Genomic DNA, 18,805 nt, shown 5'->3' on the forward strand with positions numbered 1-18,805 from the left:
TGTATTTTTTTTTTTTTACATACAGGTATAACAGAATAGCTTTAGTGTTTTTGTTTTTTTTAACTTGAGTATGAACTTGTACAAAAAGCAGCAAGATATTAAAAAAACAGTTTTATTGATTAAAAACCACTATATCGGATTCATATCGGTATCGGCAGATATCCAAATTTATGATATCGGTATCGGACATAATCAGAATCAGAATCAGAAAGGGGTTTATTGCCAAATGTTGAGCAGGTTTACAACATTAGGAAATTGCTGATAAAAAAGTGGTATCGTGCCATCTCTAATATAAATGCATAAACCATCTTCTTAAGCACACCTGCTTAAATCTTCGTTAATCAGCCAATCACATGGCAGCAAATCAATGCATGTAGGCATGTAGACACAGTCAAGACAACCTGCTCGAGTTCAAACTGAGCAACAGAATGGAGATAAAATAATTTAAGTGACTTCGAACGTGGCACAGTTGTTGCTGCAAGATGAACTGGTCTGAGCATTTGTAGAAATTCTGGAATGATTGTGGGGGCACTTTCCCCCACTACAATCTCTATGGTTCACAGAGAATAGTCTGAAAAAGAGAAAATAGCCAGCTCTGCAGATGAAAATGACTTGTTTATGCCAGAAGCAAGAGGAGAGTGGCCAGGGTGTTTCAAGCTGAAAGTAAGGCAACTTTACCTCAAGTAACCACTTGTTAAAACCAAGGTATCGCTGAACCTTTAAGTAGATGAGCTACAGCAGCAGAGGACCACACCAGGTTCTCCTCCTGTCAGCTAGCATGAGGAAACTGAGTCTAGAATTGTCATGGGCAATAGAAGAGTGGAAAAATGTACCTTACATCAGTGGTTCAGGCTGGTGGGCTGGGAGTAATGGTGTGGCACATTTTGGGACAATTAATACCAACTGAGCATTGTTTAAACATCACAGCCTACCTGAATACTGTTGCTTACCATACTCATCCCTTTGTGATCAACTGTACCAATCTTCTAGTGGATGCTTCCAGCTGGATAAGGCACCATGCCAAAAAGCTCAGATCCTGCCAAGCTGGTTTCTTAAAACGTGACATAAAATATGCTGTCCTCAAGTGGCCTCCACAGTTAATCCACTTTTGGGATGTGGTGGAGTGGGAGACTCATCATTGATGTACAGCTGACAAATGTGCAGCAACTGTATGATGTCATCACATGGATCAAAATGTCTGATCAATGTTTTCAGCACCTTGTTGAATCTATGCCACAAAGAATTAAAGCAAAAGCACAAGCAAAGTGTACCTAATAAGTCAGCCAGTGAGTGTATATTTAGCATTAGCATATTTAGCACTTGTGTAATCATGAATACTAGCATCAGTATAGCTGAGCAATAGGGTCGTTTACAATATTATTATTATTACAATATTATTACCTTCATTATTATTAAAAAACAAACAACAAAGTAGATAAATCACATGGCCTGAACATCAACACTGTCAGATCAAATAAAATTCAATAAACATTTCCCAGCCATTTCCACAGACAGAGCCAGTTGTTGAGGACATTAATATCCACTGCTGATATCAGCAATTGCTTTGTTACATCTCATTAGTTGTTTCCCAGTCATTAGTCTGAGACCTGTCACTTGAGGAAATGTAACAGGGAGGAGTAAAAATGTAATTGTTCCATAATCAGGCCTTAGGAAGTCCCTTTAGTTAAAAATGCCTCTAGTAACTTTTATTTCATAAAGCTTCACAGCAGGCAGATGGACGGAGGTCTGCTGAATGATGGAGAGGACAGACAAGCTCCGGGCGTCTAGTCTGGTTCTTATCTGCTCTGCCGGCTCTTTTCCCAGTCCAGCCCCGATAACCCAGGTCGACAAGCAAAATACAGGATATGACCCAGTAACCTTGAATGGCAGCAGGGGAGTAATAGTGTTTTATTAGGGAAGGTCTTTTCTGTAAACCTTTCTAAAAGGCCGAACGTCTTCAGGAGCTTGACGTTTGTGCTTCCCTACAGTATTAGAAACAAAAAAAAGGTACTCGAAATAACTAAACCAAAAACAATCAGTAATTTTTGTTGTAAAACAAGACAGATGACAGATTTATTTTTGCACTTTTATTTATTTTTTATTCACAAATTACTGCACTCAGCATGTGTGAACTTCACTTAGCTAAGCTTACAACAGAGCCACACTCTTCCGTACCAGATAGAGCTTTCTGTGCGAGTCCAGACGGGGAACGGGCGCAGATGTTAAACGGTTCGGGGTTTGTCGGCCACTCTTGCAGGGGAAACTCGTCACCCTCCTGTTGTTTTGCTGTTGCTTTGCTCCAGTGTGTATTTGCTGCTTCAAAATCCCACTAGAAAATAAGAACATGTCAAAGTAATCGTACAAAGAATTATAGCAAAGTCATATAAACAGCTAATATTCTGAGACTAATGTGTCTGCTATGCTATAAAAGCATTTGGCGATAATCACATGGCACATATGATATATTAATGCACCCTAATGTTGATTTAAAATACAAACAAAGTATGTATTGATGAATTGGGAGGCAGCTCAGAAGTGTACCATACACTAAGTTAGGGCTGGGCCATATTATACCGTTCACGATAATACCGGTATAATGTTAGGCAACGATAGGAAAATGAAATATCGCGATAGAATGGGAGTAAAACGCGCATGCGCAGTGCCTTTGTTTTCATACGCACATGGCCGGTCGTTGAGTGAAACAGATGAACCAGAATTGCTTTGTAAAAATGGTGCAACTTCAGTGATGTGGAACTGGTTTGGTGTTTGTCCGTCAGATACACAACAAAGCACATTTTTTTTTGCAGAACATGCAAGCGGCCATCGTTATTGTCGTATTTGTCGGACTAAGATGCTCTTAAATCTGGGAGTAATCTGGGTCCTAAGCTCCGTAATCTTCAGGTCAAACAACACTGCAGCATCACTTAGAGTTAAAAACTGTCTAAATTCTTTCATCTTTAATAAAACGATCAGCATTGCTGCTTTACCAGGTGTAACTATAAAGTTTAACTTCCAGGCATCCATGAAAACAAAAGTTATTACATTTAACGGAGTTAGAAGTTAGCAGGAAGCTAGCGGAAGTTAGCTCGCTAGTTTCGCTAGTTACCTAAGCATGATATTGCATGTTCTGACTGAGAGATTTCTGAAAAAAAATCAAACGTACAGCTCTGCTATCACTTCCAACATAAATGAAGACAGGAAACTAAACAGCAGTGACGTTTGTAGGGTTACTGAAGTTGGGCTAGCTGGTATATAATGATGTGCTACGTGATCGCTAGCGACACAGCTATGTTAGCATAACATAAGCAGTGAAGCTGGAGGACGAACACTAACACTTTTCCACTTATAAAAGTTAATGTGCAGGTTCTTCATGGTTAGAGACAAATGCAATCGCATGGCAGGATGCTGTAAACGGACCAAACTTCAGTCAGGAGAACAACTGAGATAATCCATCCACAATACGAGGTTAGTTATTAATATACTGCAACAACATGGGAATAGAGCAGCTGCCAGAGAATTCAACACTAATGAATCAATGGTACAGAAGTGGAGGAAGCAAGAAGAATGAGTTTAATAAAGTTTGATTTATCTGACTGCTTTGTTTCGCTTAATGTGCCTTATAATCCCGTGCACCTTATGGTCCGAAAAATACGTACTGCACACTGCAGTTTAATGTTGCAAAGCACCTCTTTTTAACTTCAGTGGATATTATACATGGTTATGCTCAGGATATGTCAGCCCATTTCTACTGGAAATGCCTTTTGGTTAAACTTTCAGCAAGGAATTTGCATTTGCACTGTTACATTTTTATAAAGCTTTAATGTACATAAAAACCAGCTTCTTGTTTAAGTGAAAATAAATGGAAGGTTGTCTTTTTGCACTAGTAATGTTGTGGAGTTGTATTTTGTCTCGCATCAATTATATCGTCGGTTATATCGTTATCGCAAATTTTCAAATATATATCGTGATAAATATTTTTGGCCATATCGCCCTGCTCTACACTAAGTGTTCCTTAGTTTTCTAGGGGGGCTCATCAATGGTGGTCGTGTTGGATCATGCCCCATGAGAGCGTCAACTCGACACCTACAACACAGGTCTTGTATTGTTCACACAGTGACATTCCTGGCCAGCGAGAGTCAAACAACAGACTATAAACATCTCCCAAAATAGCAGAGGGTACTGGCCCCCTATAGACAAGGCAACCATTTTGCACCACTTCCTAGGCAGACAGACCCAGCCCACTGTTGGTCTTTAATCAAAGATCCTTTACAGCAGAACAATTGGACCACATGGCAAATCTCAAACAATTCCACCCATCACTGTAGCCCTAAGCCTCAGCTCAGCCAAGAACCAGAACTCAGCAGTAATGTGCGTGAAACACAGCACAATGGAGGTTTCAAGCTGCCGGCTGAGGCGACTGTCCAATTATCAGGATCACATGTAAAGTAGGAAAAGCCACTCATTTAAATACTTCAAAAAATGCTCTGTAATCTTTGTTTTAGTTCCCAGTTTGCTTTAAGGCTGTTAGGAAGTTAGGTAACCAAATAAAAAGTAAAAGATTCACTGATAGACCTGAACTCCTCTGGAGCTCTTTGTAATCAGGATTAAACATTAGACACAAAGTCATCTTGGAAAGAATCATTCTTTGTAAGATCGAGTAAAGAGCATCAGTAAATTCCAAGTGCATCAGACAGAAACGGCCCGGCTAAACTTTAAATTGCCTCCTGTTGTCTTTGTGAAGATTAAGCTGAGTGTTCACAGCCAAACAAAGTTATACTTTGTCACATTCAGCATAAACTTACACTTTTCCAACTCGCCTTTACTTCTCGAACAAACCAACTGTGCTAAAAGGGCATTCATGTCTTTTGTTTTTTCCTGTTTGGTGAACAGTATCAACCTGCGATTGTTTGTGCTTGCACCATTTGCCTTTGTTTCTGATTAAATGACATCCTCCATAGCCTGGCTTTCTAGTAAGGGAGTTTTTATGAGCATAAAGGCCTGACAAAGAAAAAAAAACACTTGGAATTTGAATCCTCTTGCAAACTCAGACTGTGTTTTTCAAAAAAGAGAAAACTATATAAATATGAACTGTTCTCTAAAATAAGACTAGTGAAGATTTGATACTGGCTCAGCTATACACTGCAGAAAACTAAAATACAAAACACTGAGCTTGCACTCAGAAAACCACATGCACATCTCTCCATAGACTTCAACTTGTCTGTCCAATAAGAACATGCTGACTATTGTCTCCTTATAAGAACGTCTGAGGGCTGTCTTCTGACTTACTTCCCCCAAAGTCACATGTGCAAAGCACTAAGCATAGTTGCACTATTACGTCTACTTATGAATTCTTCTTACTGCATTTTCATATTTTCATACGCAGACAGTCAATACCATTCCTTTATAATAAAGGATCTCAATCCTAAAGTGGCACTAAAACATAGGCAGTTTTGTCAGTGCCATTCTTATTCACCATTTCCACAAGCTGACTCCAGACCCCCTGTCTTATGATAATGAGTCATGAAGTCATTACCTCTTTAGGAACTTCACCACTGCTGTTGTGCAAATGACTCAATAGCTTAAACTCATAAAAAGATTCATACTAACAGAATCAGGTCATCACAGCATTTCATGTAAGGTGGCGTTACACAAAGGGTTATGTTCATTCATATTTTTATAACAGCCATGCACACTATCCAGCATACAAACATGCTGTCACCACCTAGTGGCACTTTGGAATAACTACATATTATAGCTATCCTTTACACCAGGGGTGGGCAATTCCAGGCCCCGAGGGCTGGTGTCCTGCAGGTTTTAGATCTCACCTTGGGTCAACACACCTGAATCACATGATTAGTTCATTACCAGGCCTCTGAAGAACTGCAGGAGCTAATTTAGCCATTTAAATCAGCAGTGTTGGTTCAAGGACACATCTAAAACCTGCAGGGACACCAGCCCTCAAGGCCCGGAGTTGCCCACCCCTGCTTTACACGGTGAGAACTGACATTTGATGTATTAAGATTACCAGCTTTTTGAAAATATATCATAGCTTTAGAGAGAGGGGGAGAAATGTTTATTTAGTGATAAATTTGATTCATTTCTTAATTTAAGTGATTGTATCCAAGTAGTCCAAGTCACCTCCAGATCCGAGCTGACCGGCGAGGAGTCACAGGATGCGTCTGTGGAGCAGAAGCCGTCGGCTCTGATCGCCCCAACCCTCCTGCTGGGAGGCTCGCTTCCCACGTCTCCCCTGGGTGACGTTACCTTCTCGAGGGGCATTTTCAAAAATGAAAGCACATCTAGTATTTGAAGAATAACGGTGTGCAGTGAAGAGTTCCTATCAAACAAACTGCTGTTGTAAAAATGTAGTGTCACAACAGATTCTTTGCTTACTTTTCTCGCAGGTTGACTGTTGACATCCATGTATTGGCCCACCTCTCTCATCTTCTGGAGATTTTTTATCTTTGAAGAAAAAGAATACTATTATAGTCACACCAAGGCTTTAGTAAACAAACACTATTAGAAGAACAATGCTAATAGTGTTTGTTGCAGAACGATGCCTGCATAGTGCTACTTCCAAATAACTTAATCCACACAAGAAAGCAGTAAGTAAAAATCCAATATTATCAGTATTACAGTAAAAAGCATGTTTATTATGGAAGTCTGATTGAAAACAAGCTATTAAATTCACTCTGAGAAATCCGAGAAGCAGCCTTGCACACACAACAACAAAAAAGTGGTATGATTAAACAAAACAAGCTTACTTTTGTTTGTGCTGATGAAGGAATTTGCTCTTTTGTCTGTCTCTTCATGGCAGTGTTATTCTTTGCAGGGTGCCGTGAACCACCTAAAAGGCGCTCTGTATCTGCAAAAAGTCTCATAGCCTTCTTGCTGGAGCCTCTCTTGCACCAATGAGTAATTACAATCTGACATGACAGGTTAAAGGTCAACAAACCACACCACAGCATGACTGGCACAGACTCAAGCAAATCACCTAGATCTAGATGTAATGGACAGTAGCCCCGGTTTTAGTGAGAATCCACACTCACCATCAATTTTGTTAGGTACACATGTTCAGCCACTTGTTATTGGAAGTATCTAATCAACCAATCACAGCAGCAACTTCATGCATTTACACATGGTCAAAATGACCTGCTGAAGTTCAGACTGAGCATCAGGATGGGAAAGGAAGGCGATTTAAGTCACTTTGAATGTGGCATGGTTGGTGCCAGATGGGGTGGTCTGAGTATTTCAGAAACTGCTGATCTACCAGGAGTTTCCCAAACATTCTGGTTTACAGAGAATGGTCAGAGAAATAAACAGTGACTCAAATAACAGTCAGTTGTCACAGTCTAGGCAAGCAGAAGAGGATCTCTGAATGCACAGTAGCTTTGGAATGTGGTGGAACAAAAGCTTCACATCATGGATGTAGGGCTGACAACTCTGCAGTAACTGTGTGATGCAATCACATCAATATGGACTCAAACGTCTGAGGAATGTTTCCAGCACCTTGTCGAATCTATGACACAAAGCTCTGAAGGCAAAATGAGGCCCGACCCCATACTAGTAAAGTGAGTTGTGAATCTCTACACAGTTTGAGTGATGCGTGGTCACACTTACTGTGTAAGGATACAAGAAGGTCTAGAGTCACACAGCCTGCTGATGACAGAAGCCATGGCATCGCTCTCATAAGAAATCTAAACTGAGTGTCACAGAGGAGTATGGCTGCAGTGTAGAGGGCACCAGCCAGTGAGCACAACAGTCCAGAGAAAATGGCAGTGTGGGTCACTTTATGTCCATTGCACTAAAAGGAAGAATACAAATAACACTAGGAACTTTATTAGAACAGTAACATGATTTTAAGTGAATGGTTTGTCACTTACTACTCTGCAGAGTTTGGGGATCCTGGAGGTACAGGCTATGACAAAAGACAGCAGCCCCAGTAGGTAACCCACGATTTCAGTGTTGTCCTACAGACAGACGGTTTTACGATGCAGCAGAAGGACATTTAGAGTAGCTGCAAAATGGCAATTCAAAAACAACAAAACAACCCAGGTGACAGCACTCATACACATGTGTCTGTTTGTGTAACCACACCATTGAAGAACTCCAGCTGGAGACTTGAAGGACAACATGCAGCAGCGTCCTCCCTTTGACGGGCTGCAGTGCTGAAGTATGGGAGACCCTGGACTTCAGAAAACCTCCTGCAACTACCATCAAGACACACACTGCTAGGAGATGCTGTCTCCTCCTCCTCTTCATCATCCTCAGCCTTTTTTCTGAGAGAGAACACCAGAGAGGACGGTTACAGTTAGAAAGCATTTCAATAGGTCCCCTGTTCATTTGTATGGTTATCTGTAGCGCCTCTCTGATAATTGTACCTACTGTTTTGCCAAAAGGGTTTGGTCGGCTGGATGACAATATTTAAACACCTGTGCTACCTTGCTGCTGCACTTTGAATAATGCACAATTGCTAAATTGTTTGGGAATGATAAGGTTTGCATTATTAAGATAAGGAATTTTCTTAATCATACCTGCTTTCGAATTCCAACACAGGAACACTGGAAAGCACCACAAAATACAGTTCACAAAATCCACAGCGGCAGCAAAAGCACCCATTAAAATCTGCAGAGAGGGCAGCGATAAGGAGTTACGGTATTTTAATGCATAAATAGAGTGAAAATACTTGGTTACACGTAGAACTGTGTTACCTGTATATGCAGCTGCCTGGACAGGATGGCTCCAGTTGTACTGCACAGGTTACCGATGAAGCAGTAGAAGAAAACCGCGGTTTCTCCCGGATTTTCTCCCCGAATTTTGCACCTCTGATACACGAACCTTCACAGTTACCACAGGTCAATGTTAGATATGTATTAAATGAATGGGGCCGGTGGGTGATTAATGATAATCTACTTACAGGAGACATGATAGCAGCAAAAGCAGCGCAGAAAGAAAGGTGAGACCAACAGGGACGCAAAGTGTGTCTGCGTCACGGGACAAACAGGTGTTAACTGAATCCACGCAAAAATCAACCAAACTAGTCAGGAAATAGTCTGATCGTTCCCCGACTTGACCATCCGCGATGTGCGCACTTTTCTTCATTTTAAGCGCAAATGCTCAGCGACAATCCGCAGAACCGATCAGAAACTGAGCCATGCTCCTAGTGCACATTTGACTTCTTGCTCATCAAAAGCACAGCGGCAGCTCTCCAAACGGCCCGCACGCGGCAGGGAGGGGCTTACCTGTGCCACCTGTCATATATGGAAATACGTTCAAAGGCACAAGTGAAAATGTGGATTTTACGCTCTTTCTGTGTTTAGAGATGCCAAAAAATAAATCATCATCCATTTATTTAAAGAGGCGCGTTCATTTGTAGCATTGCGTGTACCTTAGTCCGTTTCAGGAATCTTACGCTTGATCACAGTGACCGCTTGCCAAAAAACGACTACAAATTGTTGTCAATGAGTTGTTGGGCTATGATCTGTCAAGCATATCTCTCATGAATGATAACAAGTGATTTTGAGCCACAAAGCACGTTCCTGTCACAAATGTAGAAGCTGCAGTCAGTTTTTGGCAAATTGACTTTTATATATATCCTTTATTTATCCAAGTCTCAGCAGAAATCTCACCAAATATCACATACAGCTGTTCTTTCAATACATTTAAAGTGGTCAAAAAGGATTGGATCGATTATAATTTAGAACACAGATTAGCTACAATAACAGAGTCATAAAAATACTCGAAAAACAGCTAATGTCTTTGCTTTAGACATAAACCCTTCATAAATCAGGCTGGTTTCAGTCTATCTACCAATATAAGCAAAGACATTAGACATAAAAAAACAGAAACATCAGAAATCACTGCCACAGGTCAGGGGTGTTTGCGATTATTTATTGTATATTATTAATTTGACACTCATGGGAGTTCCCACTTGTTCCCAGGTTTACAACATTTTGTAGCTTGTAGCTATTCTGTGATGGTAAGAAAATCAACTCCAAATTTATTATCTGGTTGATAAATACTCAGTAAGAATTAGAAATGCTCTCAGATTCTTAGACACCTACAACCCTCATGTACTTCTTTAACCTCCTAGGACCTGGCGTCCACATATGTGGACATCACATTATATATATTATAGGGGTGGCTATAGCTCAGGCAGCTGGCTCCCCCAGTTTGCATGCCAAATATCCTTGGGCAAGATACTAACCCCTACTTGCTCTACGATGCATCCATCGGAGTATGAATGTGTATGAATGATAGTTACAAAGCACTCCCTGTATAGATAATAGTGCTCGTGTGAATGGGTGTGTATGGGGTTAATGTGGCGTGTTGTATAGAGTGCTTTGAGTACTCCAGGAGAAAAGCGCTATATAAGAACCAGTCCATTTTACATTTTGGGTTGTCTAGACCAAAATACCAAATTTTGCTCTACAAGGGCCTGATATCCACTTACGAGGATGTTATACTGCCTCTGTTTCATTGAAATTTAAAGCCAATGTCCTCATGAGTGGATCTCATTTTTCTCAGAAACAAAAATCTGACACAAAAAAATAAAAATCACATCATTCTTTGTTTTTACATTCATCAGGTCCCAATCAGCCCAAAGTGCAAGGAGAAATTAAAAATGCATCCCATGAAGGAGTTCGGGTAGTTTAACTTATTCAGATTACAAAACTTGCTATTTCATAGTCTTCTATTACAAATACAAAATATTGTATTTACACTGAAGCATTAAGTAATATATTGTTATGGAAATATGACAAAAAAGTGTCACACCAACATGAAAGCACGTGTTTATTCTACGTAACCCGGTTAAGTTACAAAGAGCATTGCTTTAAATGTATAAAAGTCAACATACAGTATTTTAACTGATTCATAGAGACTTTATGTGTCCTCCTTCAATACAATTTTGGATGTTGAATCGATTGGTTGCTCTTTAACTGGTGATCAGCCTGACGGAGTGCACTGCACCATTTTGTTAAAACCAGAGCCGACAGATTATGCACCTTAGTTAATGTCATGACGGCCTGACTTTTCCACACTCACAGGATTAAAGGGGGCCTTCATCTTTACAAAGCACTCAGAATTGATTCCCTTGGAATCACACATGAACCGTGCTTCAGGGTTTTTCCTAAAGTACAGTTCACAGATCTAAGTTGCTCAAATTAACTTAGATTTTCTGATCATAATCAGGCATCCAGATGCTTAGTAATCCGCCGCACTTTCTCCTTCTTGTTCCTGTTGCCGTGTTTTTTCCAGGGTTTGCCCACTGCCATCTCTGATTCAGCTTTGCCTGGACCCACAGGTCCACTGCCTGGTTTGTAGCCCATCACAGACTGAATTCCTTTGGAGAGTGCCCGCACGTTCTCCTAAACAGAGGTTCATCATCAACAAAAAGAAAAAATCATTTAACTTCATAATAAACTGCTCCTCTGCTGCAGACACACTTTATATTACCAAAAGTGTTCACTCGTCTGCCTTCACACTCATGTGAACTTGACTGACATCCCATTTTTAATCCATAGAGTTTGATATGATGTCCATCCAACCCTTGCAGCTATAACGGCTTCAACTCTTGTGGGAAGATTTTCCAAAAAGGTTTAGGTGTGTTTATGGGAATTTTTGACCATTCTTCCAGAAGTGGATTTGTGAGATTACCACTGAGCTGCTGTCATTCCCAGTGGCTTCCACATTGTTATAATACCACTAAGGCTACGTTCACACTACAGGCGAAAGCGCATCAAATCCGATTTTTTTGACCCTATGCAACCCATATCTGATCATGGTGTGACAGTGTGAAAGGCTCAAATCCGATATTTTCAAATCCGATCTGGGTCATTTTCGTATGTGGTACTGAATCCGATACATATCCGATGTTTTAGAAAGCGACTGCTGTTTGAACGGTCATGTCACATTAAATCCGTCTTTTACGTCACTGACACAAGACAGATGCCAATTATCAGCGCCGGAGAAGCGCCGGAGAAGACATCGCGAACGCTTCCTGGCCATCCAGCGTAGATGTCAGTGAAACTGTTGGGAAGACAACGTTGGAGAAACGTGAACATTTTATTTGTACTGTATAATCTGCAGATTCTGACAGAAATCTGCAGCTATCCTTTGAAGCACCGCTCTTCTAAAACAGCAATAAGGATCATTATTAGGTTATTTACATTATTATGTAAATAACAAAATAACTTAAAGCAAAAATTGGGAAACGTGAAGTCTGAAGTCTTTATATTAAGGGCCATCAGTCAAACAATATTGTTTGCTCTGGGTCTAAACAGAGCTACTTGTGTGTGACGTCTTCTTTTGCACATGCGGCCGCTTTGGTTCACACTAGAGCGCATTTGCTGTCGCATTTTATTTGTAGTGTGAACAAGCAGACAAAAAAATCGGCTTTGATCAAAAAAATCGGAATTGAGCAATAAGACCTGCAGTGTGAACGTAGCCTAAGAGTTAAGTGTGGAATATTTATTAGTGAGGAAATTTCACAACTAGCATTCGATCCCTGGAATTCACTGAGCTCCTGAGAGCATCCCATTCTTCCACAAATGTTTGTTGATGCAGTCCGCGTGACTAGGCGCTTGATTTTACACACCTGTGGGCCTGGAAGTGATTGAAACACCTGAATTCAACGATTGGGATGGGTGACAGAACACTTCTGGTAATATAGCTTATATTACAACATCTACTGACCAAAAATAAGAGATCAGCAGGAATAATTTACCTGATGGAAAAAGTTCTTGTCAACCACGTTTTCGATTCTCTTAATTTTGTGTTGTCTGTTCATTACTGTGGAGAGGTCACTGCTGTCTGAGTCTCTCTTCTCAAACTTTTTGTGCTGCGGCTGGAAGTCTTCAGGTTTTATATGTGGAGGGGGATGGCAGTACAGAAGCTTGCCCTGTAAGGAAAAGAGCTATCTTAGGCAAAGGACGTTGTAAACATGATGCATTACGTTACAAGAGAACAGCTACACCTTACAAAAGACTGAAGACCTCCACAGTCTGCTTAAACACATAGCCGAACCACAGATGTGCTACAGCTACACTGTTTAACGCTGCAGGTGACAGAGCTGAGCCAAGATGAAAATAACTTATTTATCTCTCCTAGAATTTTCATCTGTTTTTTCCTCCCACTTTGTTAGGCTAAACATTTCATTAATGACCCACACTCACTCAACCACAGTCCAAAATTAAAACGTAAACACAAGCAACATAACTGTGTGTTTTTTCCAACCCACAACAGTTTGCAGTTGTGAACTTACGCTCACATAATCCTTCAGGACGTAACGGGCCGATCTGGACTGATCGGGCTGGCCGTGCGACGTCATGAAACCTCTCATATCTGAAACAGACAAAAAAGAAAAGGCTATGTTATAAAACAAAGAAATTACATCAAGGGGAAAGACAGCTAGCAGCATCTAAGGGTGCCACAGTGAGGTGACAGTATCACAATTTGAGCTAGGGACCTCTGATCAAGGAGGAACACAATACATAAAATTAAATCTATAAAATAGTTTTTTTTAAAGAATCTAAGATGGTTTACTCTCTCGAGTTGTACATATTTCACCTATTGTTAATCTATTCTATCCAGACTCATGATAAATGTCTATTAGCCTCACATCCATACGCCATCAGCAGCTCTTCCGCAGTGGGCGGTCTGTCAGGGTCTTCATCTTCCCGCGGTCTGATAATATTGATGCCATAGGTGCCTTCTAACACATGCCGAGGGATCGTCTGACATATGTGACCAATCTGTTAAGAACTACGTGTCGTAAGCATCAGAATCAATTATAAAGCAGAACAGGCAGAGTCTAGCTTTCTGTCATGTAAAGGATATGAGTGAGATCGCAGGTACGTGGTCTCTCATCTGGTCTATGGGCAGAATCCCAGAGCAGATCATCTCAGCTTTGGTAGAAACGAAGGAGGGCATGACCAGTCCTGGGCAGTCACAGAGACACAGGCCTGGCTCCACATATAACGTCTGTCATAAATGTCAAAAACAAAAACACACAAAAAACACCATCATAATCATCCATCCATCCTTTTTCAGGGGCGCGGGGGGGGGGGCTGGAGCCTATCCCAGCTGTGTTAGGGCGAGAGGCAGGGTACACCCTGGACAGGTCGCCAGTCTGTCGCAGGTCTAACATCATTATTATAATAATTATCATTATTATTAAGCTTCTTGCTGGTGGAATCCCTAACCTGCATTTGAGCAGTAAGTACCTACCTGAAAGTGTTTAGTGTGTCCAGGAGTGGCTGAGACAGAAACCTTCTTGTTCCTCAGAATAGTGTTGATGGTTGAACTCTTTCCCACATTAGGATACCCGACCTGTTGGTTCCACCACATAATGAACATTTAATTGCTTTAAAATAACTCATACTGAGGAAAGTGTGGAGCTTCTTCCCCGACTATGAATCCAATTAAAATGTTTCCTGTTCCTACGATTCTAGTGAAGCATTAAAAAGCACTCCTGGTGAATTCTGCAAAGTGGTTCAAATGCTCTTACTAAATATAAATATACAACTCGATCCCAAAATTCAAAGGCGGTGTGGCTACAGCATGCAATTTACGCTAGACTGACAGATAGATGGTCCTTTTACTCACCAGTCCCACTGTCAGCTGCCCTTCTTTAACCCTGGAGCTGTTGTGAACAGCCTTGAACATTTCCAGCAGCTCATCCTTGCGCAGCAGACGGCTGGAGTTGTGGAAAGATGCATCAGATGAACCAGCAGTCTCTCCCTCTGCTTCTTCCTCGCCTTCTGAACAGGTCTTCCAGTCCTCCTCATCTACGCTTACCTCTTCCTGCTCTTCCTCTATGTCACTCTGTTCTCCCCCGTTGTCCTCATCCTCCTTATTCTTTACCTCTTCCTCTCCATCTGCACCTTTCTGATTCACATCATCTTTAATTTTCCATCCTCCTTCTTCTGGATCACTCTCTTCACACTCTGGATCGGCCACCTCCATGCCCTGTGAGGGGACAAGTTTCTGCACTATTTTTCACTGGGATTAAAGACGGCAGGATGATGCCAAAAGGTGACTTTTTCTTCAGTACAATAAATTATCTGTTCCCTAAAAAAAAATGCAAATGCATCACAGTTCAGAGAAGAGAGAAAAGTTCATCAAGCCTCCGCGCTCTCACCTTTTCCTCTGCATCCAGCCTGTTGCCTTCAGCCAGAGCAGACCAGAAAACTGCCCTCAGCCCCTCTTTCTCAAAGTATTTGGCCCAGACTCGCCTCTGTTCCCTGGTCAGTAGATCAGCTTTGTTCACCAGAAGCATGTTCACCTTATGCTCTGTAACTTCTTTAACATAGGACTCCTGGTGCCACACAACCAGAGAATTATTACAATCACTGCAGTACAGTTTAAATGTATGTAATGATGGATACAAGCAAATGTTGACAGATGAAATATGCAAAATGATTAAACAAAGTGCAATTATTTTCATATATGAAACCAGATTTCTATCATCTGTCCATTATTGAAACAAAGCACTTACAAGGTCCAGACATCTGAACAGCAAAGGATTTCTGGCATCAACAATTTGAACAACGACGTCACTAAAATAAGTAAAAAGAAATGTTTGGGGGGTTTTTTCCCTCAGCATCACATAATGAGAACAGATTCCTCAGGAAATGTGATATGCTGTTGATTTGGGTTCTACCTCCTCTCAATCACTCTCCACAGCTGTCTCCAAAATTCAAGGTTTCTCTCAAACGGGGTGAGAATTAACTTCTGCTCCTCTTCCAGCCTTTGAAGAGAACACTTGTAATTAGATTACAGGCAACAATAATCCAGCACAAATGTATCATAAGTCATTAATTAGAAAATTTTGAATGGTTATCCCTGCATTTCACTACTGATTCTTAACACCAAAAGTGACTCAGAGTACAGAAAAGCTGCATACTGTGCAAGTGCTCGTCTCCACTCCAAGAAGCTGTCTTTCTCTGTCTGTTGAAGCTCGTCTGGACTGGTGCTTTCATCCCAGTGGGGTCTTATAACAAGGAAATACACAACAGATCTTATCAATGCAACATATTATTTATACGTTAGACAAATTAACCTGTGAAAACATGTCGACTCAAATCACCGTCTCGGAATTCTGAGGAAATGTTTGTTGTCTTCGTGCAGCTTCATCAGTTCGCTTTTCTCCTCAGCTGTTAATAAGCCCGCTCGAGCTTCTGCCGGCACAAACTTGATATTGAGCTTCTCTAAGAAAACACAGAAATGAATGAAAGTGATTAGATTAACAAACAGAATCAAAAAGGCAGATCTACAGTGGAGATCACATAATATTTAAGACAAAAAATACTTAAAAACACAGGAAGAATTACTTCTGTTAGGTTTATACACGTAAATATTGTGGACTAAAATTCGATGTGGAAGGCTCATTCCCAGTTATCGCAAACACTCGATTGCAGTTGTTGCTACCCAAGGACAACCAGTTGCTAGGTTTATGGGGACAATTACTTTTCCACATAGAACCAGGCAGCTTTGATTTGTCTTTTTCCCTTAGTAAATGATGTAATCATTGAACAATTATCTTTGTCTAATTTATCATTTAATTTGTTGATGTCCTGAAATGTGCAAGTGTGACAATTATTCAAAAAAATAAGAATTCAGAAATGGGACAAATACTTTTTCAGAGCACTGTAGTTTCCCATGTTTAATAAGTAAAAAAAAGAAACATACCTACAATTCACCTGAAAACTAAACATGAGTGAATCAAATTGTTATTTACCTGCAACAAACTCTGTTCCTGCCAGTTCAGCTGTGGCCAGAAAGTCATCCATGGAACTTTGTTCTGTCACTGACTGCAGGTTCAGCCGCCCCCAGTCGTAGCCATCATTCAGTTCACTGGTGTGGAGCTGAAAATATAAAGAAAAAACAATGACAACAAACTTTCAGTAGCTTGACCAGCAGTAAGTGCATGTGAAAAAGCGTCGAGATTAAACAAAGCAGCTGTGACTGGAACATCATCGCCAAATAGCGGATCATTTTCACATCCTTGCATCCAAACCACCCTTTGACTTGTTCTAAAAATAGTTGAGATTTTGTTAAAACAATTTCCCAGAAAAGTTTATCCCCATTACAAACGTACCCCAGTCATTCATTTATTTACGTAATAGTCCTTGCGCATTAGTTCGTTTGCTCTAAAACAACAGCATCAGTAAATTTACATCTTGGTAAGCCCGTGTGGGGTAATCGTAACACTAATACTAACAGCTAAGTGGAATTAAAAAAGTTGAGTGGCATTTAAAAACGGGGTCACAACTGCTTAGGGGATGATACTATATCACGAAAGGTCTCATATCTATATCTGTGATTATCTGAATACGTTTAACACAAGCTAAAAAAAAAAAAAAAACCTGTGTCATACCCAAGAGTCGCCCCTTTTGTTTCCCCGGCCTGCCTGGAGCCTCTCCTTGATCAGAGCTCTGCCCAGCACGGCTCCTCCGCCCGCCTTCTTCTTGCCCATAATATCCTCCGATGCTGTCACTTCACAAAATACAGGAGGAATACAAAACTGAAGAATACTGCGGACAGCCACTCGCTTCAGAGACCCATGTGCACTACCTACAGCCTTGTTGTCGTAAAAACCGGAGATGGAACAAACCAAACGATTAACATATCCGGACAATTAAATTGGTGTTGGACTTTAGAAGTCATGTTATTGTATAAAAAGCTACCCTTTATATTCTTTATACTGTTAATAAAATAAACTCTAAAACAGTAACATACATTATCTTATAATTTATCTTATCTGATAAATACAGGCGGGAGAGTAGCTGTGGTACATTCCGGTTACACGCTCAGCGGTTAAATGTGCCCTGAAGAAACACCGACAGAAACAACATGAGTTCCTCGTGTGTCACACTTGGGAGTGATCGGGATGTTAGAATTAGATCAGAAAAGAGTATATCTGTACTGTGCGATACTTCTAAAGGCAAATTGCTTTCCATACTTTGGTATCGTTCCAGTACAACGTAAATGCAGTACTACACATAGTTTTACCCTATAAAGACAGCTTAAATGGGAGAAAGCAGTGTGATTTATGAGATAATTCATCATTCTGAACACATTTTAATGACCACCTTTTAATGTCAACAATAATTAGTTAATGCAAGAAAAAAAAACATAACTTTCAGACTATCCTGTATTTTGAAATTGGGTGTTTTGGAGACATGGAATGTAAATGTGCATGTCTCTAAAGGACTTTGCGTCAGCATCTGTTGTTTAGATGTGTTATGGGCTATAAATAAAATGACAGTCAATACAAAAAGGTTCAGTCATTTTTCATAGTGCATGTTTGAGATATATTTTTTCATTAACAAAACCACCAACACAACACAGTTAACACAGTTCAGTGGGCTACATACTGAACTTAGAGGAGAGAAACAAAGTAACAATCATATCTCCCTAGTATTGATTAGATACCAATATCAGTGTTGGTATTGACAGTATCAATATCTGGACTGATCCTCCCACCCCTGGGGTATATGGCCCTCTCAATCTGAGCTGTCCCTCAGATCGGGGTATAGTTAGAAGGGCAAGAGTGAGATGTTTTGGACACCTCCTAAAACGGAGGGAGGATGCCAGGCACCAGCAGCAGCAGCAGCTCATAGGGGAACAAACCATCCCCTTGGTGCCTCTCAGGAAGCTGCTGAACAGACAGTGCTACTACAAACCCCTGGTGGAGCGCAGCCGGAGTGCACCAAAATTGGGCTCTATCACGGAGGACTTGGTGGGGGAGGAAGAGGAGGAGAAAGCAATGCACTTTGAGTGTGAGGACATTCTGGACACG

The 18,805-nt window shown here is 40.8% G+C and overlaps 2 protein-coding genes across 2 annotated transcripts; both read right to left on the reverse strand.

The window, feature by feature from the left end:
* Positions 1 to 2,134: 2,134 nt before the first annotated feature.
* Positions 2,135 to 9,102, reverse strand: tmem44 (transmembrane protein 44). The gene is made up of 10 exons (XM_085373158.1): positions 8,918 to 9,102; positions 8,712 to 8,838; positions 8,535 to 8,625; positions 8,098 to 8,279; positions 7,884 to 7,970; positions 7,634 to 7,804; positions 6,765 to 6,926; positions 6,394 to 6,462; positions 6,139 to 6,267; positions 2,135 to 2,329 (listed from the first exon to the last, which is right to left on the reverse strand). Exons 1-10 carry the CDS (start codon positions 9,100 to 9,102, stop codon positions 2,135 to 2,137), a joined length of 1,398 nt encoding a protein of 465 aa, XP_085229284.1.
* Positions 9,103 to 10,801: 1,699 nt separating this feature from the next.
* Positions 10,802 to 17,582, reverse strand: lsg1 (large 60S subunit nuclear export GTPase 1). The gene is made up of 14 exons (XM_085372514.1): positions 17,381 to 17,582; positions 16,742 to 16,868; positions 16,091 to 16,211; positions 15,908 to 15,994; positions 15,665 to 15,751; positions 15,500 to 15,560; positions 15,143 to 15,319; positions 14,608 to 14,970; positions 14,230 to 14,331; positions 13,840 to 13,983; positions 13,622 to 13,745; positions 13,265 to 13,344; positions 12,728 to 12,901; positions 10,802 to 11,369 (listed from the first exon to the last, which is right to left on the reverse strand). The coding sequence occupies exons 1-14, from the start codon at positions 17,477 to 17,479 to the stop codon at positions 11,190 to 11,192; spliced, it is 1,926 nt and encodes a 641-aa protein (XP_085228640.1). The 5' UTR covers positions 17,480 to 17,582; the 3' UTR covers positions 10,802 to 11,189.
* Between the last annotated feature and the right edge of the window lie 1,223 nt (positions 17,583 to 18,805).

The sequence above is a fragment of the Diplotaxodon limnothrissa genome, linkage group LG15 (genome assembly GCF_057381915.1).
Source record: "Diplotaxodon limnothrissa isolate DT_005_m linkage group LG15, D_limnothrissa_male_GT1.1, whole genome shotgun sequence".
Lineage (NCBI taxonomy): Eukaryota > Metazoa > Chordata > Actinopteri > Cichliformes > Cichlidae > Diplotaxodon > Diplotaxodon limnothrissa.

Excerpts from the sequence above, each read along its gene's own strand:
- tmem44 (XM_085373158.1), bottom strand. The coding sequence starts at position 9,102 with ATGAAGAAAAGTGCGCACATCGCGGATGGTCAAGTCGGGGAACGATCA. Across the intron at positions 7,971-8,097 it reads CCAGCTGGAGTTCTTCAATG|GACAACACTGAAATCGTGGG; the intron begins GTGTGGTTACAC and ends GTCTGTCTGTAG. Across the intron at positions 7,805-7,883 it reads TCCCCAAACTCTGCAGAGTA|TGCAATGGACATAAAGTGAC; the intron begins GTAAGTGACAAA and ends TCTTCCTTTTAG.
- lsg1 (XM_085372514.1), bottom strand. The coding sequence starts at position 17,479 with ATGGGCAAGAAGAAGGCGGGCGGAGGAGCCGTGCTGGGCAGAGCTCTG. Across the intron at positions 16,869-17,380 it reads ACAAAAGGGGCGACTCTTGG|CTCCACACCAGTGAACTGAA; the intron begins GTATGACACAGG and ends TTATATTTTCAG. Across the intron at positions 15,320-15,499 it reads TGTTCAGATGTCTGGACCTT|GAGTCCTATGTTAAAGAAGT; the intron begins GTAAGTGCTTTG and ends GTGTGGCACCAG.